General features: G+C 57.4%; 1 protein-coding gene across 7 annotated transcripts in view; it reads left to right on the top strand.

Annotated features, from left to right (window-relative positions):
- Window positions 1–14,610, top strand: part of CUX1 (cut like homeobox 1) — a 371,395-nt gene that overhangs the window by 298,239 nt on the left and 58,546 nt on the right. For 4 of the 7 annotated variants that reach the window (XM_060032299.1, XM_060032300.1, XM_060032298.1 and 1 more), the window contains 2 exons: window positions 2,495–2,543; window positions 3,262–3,358. In XM_060032299.1, the coding sequence (XP_059888282.1) occupies window positions 2,495–2,543; window positions 3,262–3,358 (146 nt within the window). Of the gene's footprint in view, window positions 1–2,494; window positions 2,544–3,261; window positions 3,359–4,362; window positions 5,035–6,197; window positions 6,264–7,561; window positions 7,664–9,075; window positions 9,915–12,169; window positions 12,336–12,868; window positions 12,926–14,610 lie in introns of all 7 variants that reach the window. The other 3 variants (XM_060032294.1, XM_060032293.1, XM_060032295.1) reach the window with 2 other exon arrangements.

Raw genomic sequence — 14,610 nt, 5'->3', positions numbered from 1 at the left:
AGGCCTCTTCAACCTTCTCGCCCCCTGCGTCAGCAGCCTCCTCCCTGGCGGGGTGACTCCCGGGGGCTCCACTCACTTCTCTCCCCGAGCATCCTCACCCCCCTGACACAGCGGGCCTCTGCACGCCTCCTTGGACACCCCCTCAACTCTCTGCAGGTCCAGCTTCTTTGAGCTCTGTCCTCTCCCCCACCGCATTTCCGGGAGGTATATTTTTTACTTCTCTACCCGCCTCCTCATCCCTTTCCCTCTTCTTCCCGCCTCAAAAGAAAAAAAAAAAAGGGCTTCCCTGGTGGCGCAGTGGTTGAGAGTCCACCTGCCAGTGCAGGGGACACAGGTTCGTGCCCCGGTCCAGGAAGATCCCATATGCCGCGGAGTGGCTGGGCCCGTGAGCCATGGCCGCTGGGCCTGCGCGTCCGGAGCCTGTGCTCTGCAATGGGAGAGGCCACAACAGTGAGAAGCCCACGTACCGCAAAAAAAAACGAAAACAAAAACAATGTGTGCCCTCCCTAGTGTTGAATCGAAAAAACTGACTTGAAGGCCTTCTCCGGAGCCCCCGCCCTTCCCAGGCTGAGGCCAGGCCCACACCCCCTCCTCTGAGCTCACCTCTCTCACCGAGAACCAAGGCTTCTTGGCCCCAGGCTGCTCCCTCCCAGGTCCGCCTGCCCGGCCACTCGCCGGCCCTCACCCTCTCCCAGGACAGCCGCCCATATTCCTGCCAGGGCTTCTGCTACATCTGCCCAACACGGCCCCAGCGCAGCCCCATTCAGGTGGCTCTTCTGCTAGAAGGTGTCCCTGGCTTCCCAGTTCCTGGTGATCCACACGCCCTCTGGATGCACGCCAGCGCCCGTTCCGTCCCATCTCTTCCCCTGAGGTCCCCACCGTGCCCCACCCCAGGAGTCTGTAAAGCATTCTGCTCCTTCAAGGCCCTTCACAAACACTGACATCTCATGAGACACACCCGTCTCCTGCCCGGGTTTTCTCCCGCTGGTGCTGTTTGGATTTTGTCTTCCACCCAGAATCACTGTAGGGTCCCTGAGGATGAGAAGTGGTTCTGAGTCTGCACAGCGCCAGGCACGTAGTAGGCTGTCGGTAAACTTGGTGAATAAATGAAGAGAGGGCTTCCCTGGTGGCGCAGTGGTTGAGGGTCCGCCTGCCGATGCAGGGGACGTGGGTTCGTGCCCCGGTCCGGGAAGATCCCACATGCCGCGGAGCGGCTGGGCCCGTGAGCCATGGCCACTGAGCCTGCGCGTCTGGAGCCTGTGCTCTGCCGCGGGAGAGGCCACAACAGTGAGAGGCCCGTGTACCGCAAAAAAATAAATTAAAATAAATAAATGAAGAGACACTGATGTTTTCAGTATAAATTCAGACGCACTTAGTCTTTTCTTACATGATCCTAAAGAGGCCCTCAGACAAGAATATAGCTGCAAACAATGTGACAGCCACAAAGAAAAGACAGGCTTGTCCAGACTGCTCGCCTCTTCTCTCCTGGCTGATGCAGTGCGGCCCGAGGCTCTTATGATTCTCGGTAGCAGCTCATCATAAAACAGAATTATGAGCTCCTCGTTCCCGTTTTGTTAGTTTACACGACAGGGGCCACTACAAAGATACAACCACAGGGGAGCTAAGAGCGGTCGGCTCCTCACTGAACCTCCCGGGGGCCGTGGCACAGAGAGCCCCCTGGGCCCTGGGCACGCTGTGTTCTCCGGATGGCACTGCCATTGATCTTGTAGAAGGGCCGAGGCTAGAGTCCCAGCTGGGAGAGTGCAGGAGGCCCGGTGCCCGGGATGGAAGCTGCCCACTTTCTCACCTTCCCGCCTCGAGCGTGAGGGGAACGCCTGGGCTCCTTGGGGCCACATGGACCCACAGGAAGAAAGGAGTGTCCACGTGTGCGGAACGCTGTGAACAGCAGTCCTGGGCACCCGCGCTCACTCAGCTCTCGGACTTGTTGACACAGGCCGAGACCGGAGCAGTTTCCATGGTAAGGAGAACAAAGGAGACGTGAGCCCTAGCGCCCACACCTTGGTAGTGGCTCCTTCCCCAGCCTGGGCTGCAGACGGTCCGCTGCCGCCTTTGAGCCACCCAGCGGTGGGACCTCGCTCCTGGCCCATCCCCGGGCGGCAGCGGCCAGGGGCATCGGTTCCTCTCCCCGGCTTCCTCGTTACAGCTTTTTCAGCCCTTCTCAGCTTTACAAATACATTCCACTTGCAGCAGTGTTACGTCTGCGTTCAACTTAACTTTAAAATTATACTCTGAACAGACCTGGTGTGATTCCATATGGAATGATTTACATGCTGGGCAAGAAACTTTCGCTGGCCAACTGCTAGTCGAATAGTTATTCCAGAGACGCTATCAGATGATAAAGCTGCCAGGGAAGTTGTTAAAGTTGTCAGCTCCTCGGTTCCTGGAGAGCAGGAAGCGGTGACGTGGCCGCTCGTTAGCGCGGCTGCCCCCAAAGGTCCGAGCAGGGCTAACGGCTCTGTCTTGCTCTCCGCAGCATCCTGAAGTCCATGGAGTTTGCTCCGGCCGAGGGAGCTGGGACGCAGGTACATGGTCTCCCTTTGCTTTCCGTGTGCGTGAGCATCCGCGTCACTGCTTCGCCGTCGCGGTGTTTCTCCTCAAGGATATTTCGCCAAGTTAAAGCAAATTATCTTTAACTTAAAAGGGGCAAGAAGAGAAAAGTTAGTGTCTTTGAAACTGGTAACCGCGTTCACGTGAAATTGCAATTTAACTTGGGCAGGTCCTGAGAACGTGGGTACAAACGATTTCAGGTTGTGTTAAACGAGCAGCCCCAAGTGGACTGACTGACTTAGGAATTTTTATTAGCTACTGCCTCACGTGGACAAGAAACGGGCAAGATGACAATGGCGCACGGTAACCCAGCGGCCAGTTAAAATTTTCAGTCATCACGTGGAAGCCCGCTCCCGATGCCCAGAAGGCAGCCTCTGACTCTGGGTGGCTGGCGCCCAAAAGCGATCCCCTTTGCAGGCCTTCCTGACAGGTCTGTGACTCCCTTGCCTAACAAAGCAGAGGTCTAGATGCGCGGATTTGGGTACAGAAGAGGGAACGATGAGCTGTCTGGAAGCTGTGTGAGCCTAGAAAGAGAGAAATTACTTCAGCCGGAATGAGTTATCTCAGAAAGGAGCTCGAGTGTTCTCCACGTGCGTGGAGCATCTTCGGGGAGAGGGCGGGCGGTGGTCAGGTCAGAGCCGGGATCCTGGGGGTCCGGCGGCCCCGCAGTGAGCCCCGCTCTGCCCCGTCTAGGACTCATCCAGGCCCCTGGAGGTACTCCTGCTGGAGAAGAACCGCTCGCTGCAGTCCGAGAACGCCGCGCTGCGCATCTCCAACAGCGACCTGAGTGGTAGGTTGACAGGGTCTCGCGTCCGCTTGGCCCCTCCCGGGGTCGAGGAAGAAGAAGACGAACCGTGAGTCTGGGCCGATGCATGGCGGGCGTCACCGGGCGATGAGAACCTTGACTAACGAGTGTCCGTCTCCTCCTCACCCCCCACCCGCCCCCACCCGCTCCGAGACGGTCCAGGCGAGGCGCGAGGCCGCAGGGCGTCTGCGGAGCGCAGGCAGGGCCGTGCTGCGGGAGAGCCCACGCGGGCGCTCGCTCGCGGACGGTGGCTTTTCTGGTCTCTTCTTGGTTGTGCGGCCTCTCCCGTGGTGTTTCCGGGGCTGCTTCCAGGGCCAGGCCCTGCCCTTCCCGGCTCAGTGGAGCTTTTCTTCCTTTGTCAGGTTTTCCTTGGGAACGCCTCCCCCATCCTTAGCCTTTCTTTGCTCGTCCCGAAGTGGTGGCGTCACTGACTGCTTCGGGTTTGGCAGCTGGTAAAGCGTTTAAGAGTGTCTCGGGCTCCGATGATGTTTCATTCTTAAAATGTGCGCGCCTTCGATCGAGCGGACTCGGTGCGGTGCGTTCGCCTCAGAGCAAGTGGCGTGAGAATCCGCGGGTCCCAAAATGTCAGTGTTTGCTGCTCCTCAGGTGGGGCCCTTCTGGTTATAGCTCAAACGCTAGAGGCCCGATGAGAGGCCCGCGACCTGCCGACTCTTTACTGTGTGTGGTACCGGCTCCTTGTCACGTTAGGAGTTTGAGTCTATGTCAAGGGGAACTCTCCAGGCTGCAACGTACAAGAAAGGTGCAAACATGAAATGCATGTTGCTTGTTTCCGGGGGGCCTCGTTTGGCTAATTTAAAAATTCAATTGAAAAACAAACCAACACACCTCATTGGCCCTTGTTTAAAAAAAAAAAAAAAAAATCTGCACTTTTTTTTTTTCCCTTTTGCGGGGCAAACTTTGCATCCTGGTCTTGGTTTTTTTTCCCTTTTGAATCCCCCATAATGCATTATGTTTGCCCTTCCTTGTAGGGTCAGCCAGGAGAAAAGGGAAAGACCAGCCTGAGAGTCGGCGTCCTGGACCTTTGCCGGCCTCCCCTCCTTCTCAGTTGCCCCGCAACACGGGGGAGCAGGCTTCCAATACTAATGGTACACACCAGTTCTCACCAGCGGGGTTAACGCAAGACTTTTTCAGCTCATCCCTGGCAAGCCCCAGCCTGCCCCTGGCTTCTACGGGAAAATTTGCACTAAACTCTCTCCTCCAACGACAGCTAATGCAGTCCTTCTACTCCAAGGCCATGCAGGAAGCAGGAAGCACAAGCATGATTTTTTCAACAGGTCCATACAGCACAAACTCCATATCTTCCCAAAGTCCATTACAACAAAGCCCAGATGTAAATGGCATGGCCCCGTCTCCCAGCCAGTCAGAAAGTGCTGGGAGCGTCTCCGAGGGCGAGGAGATGGACACTGCAGAAATCGCCCGGCAGGTGAAAGAGCAGCTCATCAAGCACAACATCGGGCAGCGCATTTTTGGACACTACGTCCTGGGACTGTCCCAAGGGTCCGTGAGCGAGATTCTGGCCCGGCCCAAGCCGTGGAATAAACTGACGGTGCGCGGCAAGGAGCCGTTTCACAAGATGAAGCAGTTCCTCTCGGACGAGCAGAACATCCTGGCTCTTCGCAGCATCCAAGGCAGACAAAGAGGTGAGAGACTCATGGGTTGGTGCCCATGCGTGAGCCCGTCATGGAGAGGTGTGCGTGTGTGTGTGTGTGTGTGTGTGTGTGTGAGATGAGACATCTGTTGTGCATCACACATCAGGTACAGCTCTCAGTCCTGCCATTGCCGGAGCTCAGGGCCGAGGGGCATGAGCTAAGGCTGTTAGACTTGGTGGGGGGGGGGGGGGGTCTGGCCTCTGAAAATCGTTCAGCACCTCACACGTAGTAGACTCGCTATTTCAGTACCACGTACTGAGTCGGAGGGAATTACCTCACGCTCGACGTTCTGATGCGTTTCGTGTCCAGCGATCCTTCCGGCCTTAGGTGCCGGCCTCACGTGGGGAGGGGCCCGTGGGTACCACCCGGCCCTAGAGCAGCAGCATTGGCCGGGGGCGGTCCTCACGCAACGCTGGGTCCACGCGGAGGGCAAGCCGACCACGTGCGCCCCCCTCCTCCCTCCGCACCAGCGGGAGCGAGGCCCAGGGTCACAGTCCCCGTGTTTACGTCCAGCTGGCGATCTGTCTAGCGTTACCGGCGAAACATGCCTGCCTTGAGTAAAATACATGAACGTTGCATTAAAACACGCTTCCTACCCCCCCCCCCCGCCCATAAAAAGATAAAAAGTCCGTCCAGTCCCTAACTGCCAGAACTCCTTCCCTCTTTAACGACAGGGGATCCTTCTGCTAAGTCAGCAGCGATAGAGGAAGGGGCTCTTCTCAGACGCACTGGAGATGTAGACTCGGAGAAGGGAGACGCTTCAAACGGCGTCCATGCGCATGAAGGGCACCGAGGCTCTCACGGCGATGTTAGCCGAAATTGACTGTCTCTGCATGATTTATGCGAGCTTTGTTCCGGGGCTGGTGGGCGATCCGCTTGGCGGCCCTGCTCCCTCCGTTTGACCCCCGTGGCGCTGGTGCCGCAGGCCGCCACCTAGGTCCATCTGATCCCCTTTGGTGGCAGAGCCGTGGCCTCTGTGAGCCGGTCAGCCAGGGAAGGGCCTCTCCAAAGTTTCTCGTGACTCCCAAGTGGCACAGGCAGCCCTGAGCCCTCTCTGTAGTGACAGCGGCTCAGATTTCATATCACGCAGCCCATAACGTCAACAGCACCATCCCCCTGATTGTTTTGTTCTTACCACACTTGTTTTTCAACAGAGAATCCAGGCCAGAGCCTGAACAGACTATTTCAGGAGGTACCGAAACGAAGAAATGGGTCTGAAGGTATGTCGCAGGCAGGTGTTTTTCTTTGCAGTTAGTAACCTAGGAAGCAGCATGTCCTTAGCTGTGTATTTGGGTTAAAACTGTACAGTGTGATTCTGGCCTGGAACCTGATGGAAAAACAGAGCTAGTAAGTATAAAACAAAGCACGGGTTCAAGTACGCACGGCCCCTTCCCCCTGCGCTGCCCGCGCTCTACCGAGCACAGGAGGGGGCGGCACCACTAAGATGAGCCCCAAAACGCGAGTCCCACACCCGCCCCCCTCTTACATTCAAATTACGCCTTTCCCCATTTCCCAAGAAGCAGGTGAAAGAGTAATTTGTTGCTCTGAGAAGAATCAGGTGACTGAGTCAGATGAGATACTGCTGCTTCCTTGTACCTTCCCTGAACTCTGAAATGTGTCGAGGGCATGACAGAGGGGACAGATCCCAGATGGAACCTGCTCGCCAGCCCCCGTGGCACTCCTCGGAGTCGCAGCTTCGATGGGGTTTTGTCCCGGTGGCTTGCCTGTTTTTAAATGGTTCAATGTGGCGGTTCACACTGAGTGAGGGAGTGACCGATTCAAACGCGTGGACGGCTTCCGGGAAGAACCGGGCCAGCCCCCGGGCCGTAGTAGCTTCAGCGCATCTGTGCACGCGGCTGCGCGGCGGAGCATCACCATGTGACCGAAAGACGGGATTCTTGTCCTTTAGGCATGTCCGCAGGCCTCTCTCCTTGTTCATAAATTTTAAAAAGATAGTATGTGATAAGAGACCCGAAAATGTTAACTTAAGCCTTCAGCCTCTTCACCTTGTACGAGCAAACGATAGCGAGAGAATCAGCCTCCACCCCTTGCCCTCTCTGCCCATTTTTCCGCTCTGGAATAGTGTCCTCAAGGACACGTACAAAGCCTTGAACGTAGTCCCAAGCCAGAGCAGCTGCTGGAGTTGTTTTTAAATGACTCACAAACAAAGCGTTGCCTTTTAATCCTTCATCTTTTTTCTCATACCGGATTAAATGATTCGCTCTCCCTGGTCCCACCCCACGGGTGACGTCCAGCTTGGATAATGTGAGAGCTTGTCCCACTGGCCGAGTACTGTCTGACTCGGTGGAGTCAGTGGGAAGCCCTTCCTGCCCCGGGGCCGCGGTACCTGCTGTGGAGTTGCATGCACAGCAGGTACAGGTAAACGGGAGGCCACGCCTGCCTCCGTGTCGTCACCGGCCTCCGCTCGGCCGCTGGTTATCAGAATGACGTCTTTGTGCAGCCCTGAGTCTTGTTCCAGGTGTGGGTCTGATGTCGTTGGTGTGGCTTCTCCCTGCAGGTAACATCACCACCCGGATCCGAGCCTCAGAGACCGGGTCCGATGAAGCAATCAAGTCCATCCTGGAACAGGCCAAAAGGGAGCTGCAAGTACAGAAAACCGGTACGGAGTCCAGGCCTTCGACCGCTGTTCTCCACACTTAGTTGAAAGAATTGTCATGAGCGTTCTGGTCGGCAGTAATTAACTTTGTTAAAAAAAAAAAAAAATAGAATGTATGTTTTCAAGCCTTTAGGCAAGCACAGAGGGGAGCAGGTCTGTGTGATGTCTATTTTGCTAATAGTTACCATTCTAGGTCATTCCCTAGCATTGACTCAAGAATGTACCCCTGGCCTAGAATCTCCATGACTTAAATTAGCAAGTACTTTGTATCAGATTCCCTTTTTTTTTTGCGGTACACGGGCCTCTCACTGTTGTGGCCTCTCCCGTTGCGGCGGGGCACAGGTTCCGGACACGCAGCCTCAGTGGCCATGGCTCACGGGCCCAGCTGCTCCGCGGCACGTGGGATCTTCCCGGACCGGGGCACGAACCCACGTCCCCTGCATTGGCAGGCGGACTCTAAACCACTGCGCCACCAGGGAAGCCCCCAGATTCCCTTTTTTAAATGCAACACAGGCTTTTGCTACTTGGATATATACTGACCACAGCTGCTTTATGGAAGAGACGTTGCCAGAGAGGAGCAGGAAGTGTTAAAGGGTGGATGGCCCCACCTCTGCAGTCAGTCGGCTTCAGGAATCGGCCCTCATAGCCCCCTGAGAGCTGCCTTGTGTAAGAGAACACCCACATTTCAGCTTTCCTGCGGCTGAACTTTGCTTGAGAGGCGCGCCAGGCTGTAGATTCAGCTCAGACCTTCCGCTGGAGAGGAAACCTGAGTGCTCTACCCGGGGCTCAATACAGACACACCCCTGCCCTGTGCCCACGAAGCCCCTGCTCTGTGGAGTCCTTCCGCCACAGACGTGGCCGCGAGGCCCCACCAGGCCTGGCTGCAGGCAGCTGTGACCGCTTAGCACCTGCCACCACCTGGTCACTCCCCTGGGTTCCTGAGCTAGGGCCTGCCCACTGCCCCACACACACACTGGCCCTCCCCCTCCCCCTCCCCCTTGGTGGCCACACCGTAGTCACCCACCCGGAAGGGGATCTGAGCTAACAAAACCACTGGAATTTTGGGATATAGCACATGAGAATGTTAAGTCTAAAGTGATCCCGGAAAGAGAGTCACAGAGCATTTGCACACGTAACCCCCCCGGCCCCGCCCCCCATCACACTCGTGATCATAACTTACCCCTTCGGCTGGTGTGTCGCGGAGGCCGTGTGGTCGCACAGCAGGCGCGTTGGCCCCTCTATCACTGCTCGGACAGGGTGCGTGAACGTTTCACGACGGGGGAAACGTTGGAAAAACAGAGCCGTGAGGTTCTCCCCAGTAACCTGCATGCGGTGGCAGGTCGGGTCAGGATGAAGTGGAGTGAAAAAGCACGGGGCGGTGCCGCCACCGTCTCACCTCTGTGTTTGCTCCGCAGCAGAGCCGGCCCAGCCTTCCTCGGCGTCCAGCAGCGGGAACTCCGACGACGCCATCCGCTCCATCCTGCAGCAGGCCCGCCGCGAGATGGAGGCCCAGCAGGCCGCCCTCGACCCCGCCTTAAAGCCAGCGCCGCTGTCCCAGACAGACATCGCCATCCTGACCCCCAAGCTAATGCCCCCCTCGCCCATGTCGTCAGTGTCCGGTTACTCTCCATTAGCCGTCTCCCTGAAGAAGCCCCCCTCGGCTCCCGACTCCAGCGCCCCCGCTCTGCCCAACCCCCCGGTCCTGAAGAAGGAGTCCCAGGACGTGCCCGGGCCAGACCTCCCGGGGGCGGCCGACTCCGCACAGGGGGTCCTCAGACACGTGAAGAGCGAGCTGGGCCGCAGCGGCGTGTGGAAAGACCACTGGTGGAGCGCCGTCCAGCCCGAGAGGAAGAGCAGCGCTCCCCCCGAAGACCCCAAGGCTGAAGAAGCCAGCGGCGGGAAAGAAAAAGGCGGCGGCGGCAGTGGCGGGCAGGCGCGGGCCGAGCGCGGCCAGCTCCAGGGCCCCTCCTCGTCAGAGTACTGGAAGGACTGGCCCAGCGCCGAGTCGCCGTACTCCCAGAGCTCAGAGCTGAGCCTCACCGGAGCCAGCCGCAGCGAGACACCCCAGAACAGCCCTCTGCCCTCCTCCCCCATCGTGCCCCTGTCGAAGCCCACCAAGCCCTCGGTCCCTCCGCTGACCCCTGAGCAGTACGAGATCTACATGTACCAGGAGGTGGACACCATCGAGCTCACCCGGCAGGTGAAGGAGAAGCTGGCCAAGAACGGCATCTGTCAGAGGATCTTCGGGGAGAAGGTAAGGGACTCGATGTGGGAGCCTGGGTCTTCCCATCTCCCTTCACTGCTTAGGACTGCGTATCTGTCTGGAGGGTGTGGCCGTCACCCACTTAGTTAACCAAGGAGCATTGTGGCTCGTCCACTCCCAAACTTCCGGGGAGGCTGGCCGGTGAACGCTCCATTTGCGGCATCCCCGTTGGGGGCCAGGTTCTGGGTGAGGCCCTCTCACCCTCCATGGTCCTTTAGACCTCTTGTCTCACACTGTGAGGGGGTGGCAAAGTCGCCATTTGACAGATGAGGAAACCGAGGCTCAGGGAAGTTAACTATGTGCCCCAAGCTAGCAGGTGACTGAATCGAGTTCTGTCCCCCCAGCCAAGTGGAGCCCAGAGGCGCCTCTGTAGGCTGTTTCGGCCAAAAGGATCTGATCTGATCACAGAGAGAGACGGCCAGCGTGCAGAGAACCAGAAGGCACTCGATAGAAATGGCAACGTAAAGCGTAGTTGTACCTCTCTCATAATTCAGAACGTGCTTGGGGCACCAGAGGGGTGAAGCAACCTGCCCAGGGATGCACAGCTAGAGGTGGTACGGGCAGAGCTGCACAGAGCCCAGGCTGTGCCCAGGACTGGCCTCGAAGACCCTTGTTTCCACATCGGCCTTCCCTGGCTCACGAAAGGCCATGGTTTGTGGATGGGCTACCAGACCCTTTCTGTTCTTGGCACTTCCTGGTCACTGAGATTCTGGATAATGGGGATTTACCAGGCCTGCAGAATATAAGATAAACGTAATACCCCGGGATAGTCTTAGATTAAACAATGAATTGCTGAGCATAATGAGAAGCGCTCCAGTCCCCTAAAAGACAGCCTCCCCGGGACTTCCCTGGTGGCGCAGTGGTTGAGAGTCCGCCTGCCAGTGCAGGGGACACGGGTTCGAGCCCTGGTCCGGGAAGATCCCACATGCCGCGGGGCAGCTAAGCCCGTGCGCCACAACTGCTGAACCTGCACTCTAGAGCCCGCGAGACACAACTACTGAAGCCTCCGCGCCTAGAGCCCGCGCTCCACAACAAGAGAAGCTGCTGCAATGAGAAGCCAGCGCACCGCCACGAAGAGTAGCCCCCGCTCGCCGCAACTAGAGAAAGCCCTCGTGCAGCAACGAAGACCCGATGCAGCAAAAAAAACAAAAGACGGCCTCCCCAAGGGCCACGTGGCTGGGTCAGCAGGGGCCTGCCCCGCACCTTCCTACCCGCCTTCCCAGGTCCTGCCTCGAGTTCAGTGTTTGCCACGTACTGTGCTGTGAATCCTCGAAACACGGTTGTGAGCTCTTTGTCCCAACTTCGCAAAAGGTGACGGGGTGAATAGAAATGAGGATGAGAATTGAAAGTCCCTTGAAATTTCTAGTTCAGCGTTGTAAAAATATCATTTGAGAACATTTAAATAGACATTTGTGCTCATGCCTTAAATTTAGCAGAGACTTAATAGCATTGAACTTGTTTGGCCCGTGAGTGCAGTTTATTCTGGAACTTGAGAACTTTTCAAAGAGTGATCGGATGCGGCCCCTAAATATCTCTGGGCTGCATCTGTGTCCTGTGGGGGGTGTTTGTGCCCATACATATGTATGGCCATATGCGAGCGTAACAAAGTCGGGGATGTACGTGCAACTTGTCGATCGTCTGCAGTGAGCTTCACTCCCAGGCTGGCTCCTTGGTTGCCACCAGCTCACCTCTGGGCCCCTACCATCGAGCAGGATGTGATCAGAGAGAGCAGACCTTTCTAAATGCCAGGCTGGCCCGGCGCCGGCAAAGGAGACGGGCGCCCGCGTCCCGCCAGCATCCGTCGCTCCTGCTCTAAAGGGGTCCTTGGCCCCCAGCACCTCGGCCTTTGCTGGCGCCACCAGGCAAAGAGCAACAGAGTTTCAGTGCTTCCTCCTCGGGCTGTCAGGACGACAACCCTGCAGGCTTGGCAGGATCGAGACCCTGGAGGGAGCCCCTCCCCTCCGTTTGCCCACCCTCCTCTCCCTGGGAGCTGAAAGCTGGGACTGTGGCCGTGGCTCCCCGTGTCAGGGCATGAGCCCACTGGTGACCTTGAAAAGCTTATCCCCCACCCCAGGCTGTTGCCACCCACCCCCAGGGGCCGGTTCCGTGCTCGGCCCCAGGAGCGCTCCCCACGTGCCACCCATCCCGACCACGCCTCCGCGTGGCCACGCGTGTACCACTAACATTCTGCGGCCTCACACCGAACCCGGGGTGCTGATGCTGTGTGTCTTTGGTCGCCATTCCAGGTGCTGGGCCTGTCCCAGGGCAGCGTCAGCGACATGCTGTCCCGACCGAAGCCGTGGAGCAAGCTGACCCAGAAAGGCCGCGAACCCTTCATCCGGATGCAGCTCTGGCTGAACGGCGAGCTGGGCCAGGGCGTCCTGCCTGTCCAAGGACAGCAGCAAGGGCCAGGTAAGGGCAGCCCCGCCCTGGGCTGCTGCAGGCGGTGGGGGAGGGGAGCCTGTGCGGGGAGACCACCCGCCACGCTGTCAGCTGCTGCCTGAGAGCCACCCCCCTTCCTCTACCACCTGTTGCCATGGGACTGACTCAGTTTTTGGGAGAGAGAAGATTGTGCCTAGCTAATTTTATAAGCAGCAGAAAATGCGTTACCAATTAGGAAAATGCTGTTTATACATAAATATAGGTAAGAGTCAAGTAGCTAAATCAGGGCAGCAGGAAAGGAAATCAGCCAGAGGAGCAGAACGAAGGGTCTCGTGGGTGACGGCCTCCGCTGGCTCGCCAGCCAGTGGCCAGCTTTCTACCGGCAGCGCCTCGCCTGCCAGCGTGGACGCCCACCCCCCGCCCCGTTCTGGCCCTCCCCGGAAGGAGTGGGTGCCCTCCCTTGGGCCTTTGGGGCCCTTATTGCTGTGCTCCGGGTATTAGGAAGCTCTAACCCCCCCCCAAGTTTGTTTCCTCATTTAACTGTACCCATTTCTCTCGTTTAGTCCTGCACTCCATGACGTCACTCCAGGACCCCCTGCAGCAGGGCTGCGTGAGCTCAGGTAACTAGCCATGTCCGGTGTTTTGAATGAAACATTTCCCTGCCTTTTGTGTTTTCCTCTGGTCTGTACTGGGGAGACTTGAAGGATCCCTCGTTCTGGATCCGGTGAGCTGAAAACATGGTACCCTCTAGGCAAACTGGATTCGTCGAGGTCGTAGTTTCTAACGGAGAAGGAGAGAGTCGACGGCCGAGTTCAGGTTCCTCCAGCGTTTTCTTGTTCCTCGCCGCGCGCTTTCATCAGTCCGTCGGCTCCTAGGTGTGAGGCCCTGTGTTCGGGGCTGGGGGCTGAGGTCCGAGTCAGAGACGGATTCTGTGCTCAGGGGGCTTCCAGTCTCATAGCAGGGGACAGGGGACAAGGAACGGGCATTGCAGTTCAGGGCGTGACACTCAGGAGAGCGGGACTGAGGTTGGGGTCCAGCCTGGGAGCAGGTGGTGGAGGGCCTGGAGCCCGGGCCCAGGAGCTGGGGCTGCTTCCGGCAGCATCTGAGAGCCCCGAGGCCTGGTCTTTGAGGTCACATCTCCGCCACGCGGACTCCTGGACACGGCAGCCCGGGCTGGCCCACACCCCTGATTCCTGGACCCCCTCCTTGTCCTTCCTGTGTGCCCGCCTGTGCCAGGCTTTTCCCACCCAGCTCCCAGGAGCAGCCAGCATCGTGAGCTGTTCCTCTTTTTTTCTTTCTTTATTTTTCTAAACATGTTGATTAGTCTCCACATCCCATTGATGCATTGAAAACACAAACAAAGCTAAGTGAGGAGCGTGGAGCCCGCCAGCCTGCTGGAAGTTTGACGAGGGAAAACACGTGTCGTGAGGGGAACAGCTGGGCGGCAGCGGCCTCCGCCGCCTCGGAACTCCAAACCCGCACACAGATGCAGCCAGTGCCGGGCGCCGCTAAGCTCCCGGCTGACGTTCTCTTGTGTTCGGGGTGTTCCGTCTTGAGGGGTGGAAGGCTGTATCTAGCCCAAGCTCTTGGTTCTCTTGGCTGGGCCTCTAAATGGAGTGGTTGGCCCTCTGAGAAGGATCAGGTGTACTTCCTTCTCCCTGCCTTTCTGCGTTGGCCAATTTCATTAGCAGGTACTGGAGAACTTACACAGCACTGGCGCCCATTCAAAACACATTAGAGAAAATAATGGACGCAGTTGTTTGTGCTACAGTTTTGCAGACGTTTGCATGGAAAATTCTCCTTGCCTCTTGCTCTAATGGAAAGCTGGCCCCTGTTAAACTCTCCGAGTACCCGCTGCCCCATCGGAGTCAGGACCCAACTTGGCAGAATGTGACTAACGGTTTTTAGATCAAAACCCCTCGTTCCTAAATAAAAGGAGAAATCGCCTGCAGTCCCAGGTCGGCTGCGATGGATGCCAGAACCTTCCCCGTGTCGGAACAAATCCTTAAAGAATGGCTCTTGGCTTTCTATTGTATAGCAAACACTCGCTGCTGTGCTGCAACATTCCTATGACAGCCACGTTTCCAACCTGGGAACAGCTCACAGGGCTCCTCGGAGGGACAGGGACGTAAGTGATGTTTGTAAGAGATCAAATTACTTTATAAAATAAGGAGATCTAAACTCTTGGGGAGCCTGCAGATTGAAGGAGGGAGGGAGGCAGGAGGCAGTGAGCCCCTGGGTACAAGTGAGTGCTGCAGAACTTTCCCCTGCTTTCTGTGAAGAGGCCCAGGCAGGCCTCTCCGTG

The sequence above is a fragment of the Delphinus delphis genome, chromosome 15 (genome assembly GCF_949987515.2).
Source record: "Delphinus delphis chromosome 15, mDelDel1.2, whole genome shotgun sequence".
Taxonomy (NCBI): Eukaryota; Metazoa; Chordata; class Mammalia; order Artiodactyla; family Delphinidae; genus Delphinus; species Delphinus delphis.
This window is presented reverse-complemented; position numbering and strand designations above follow the sequence as displayed.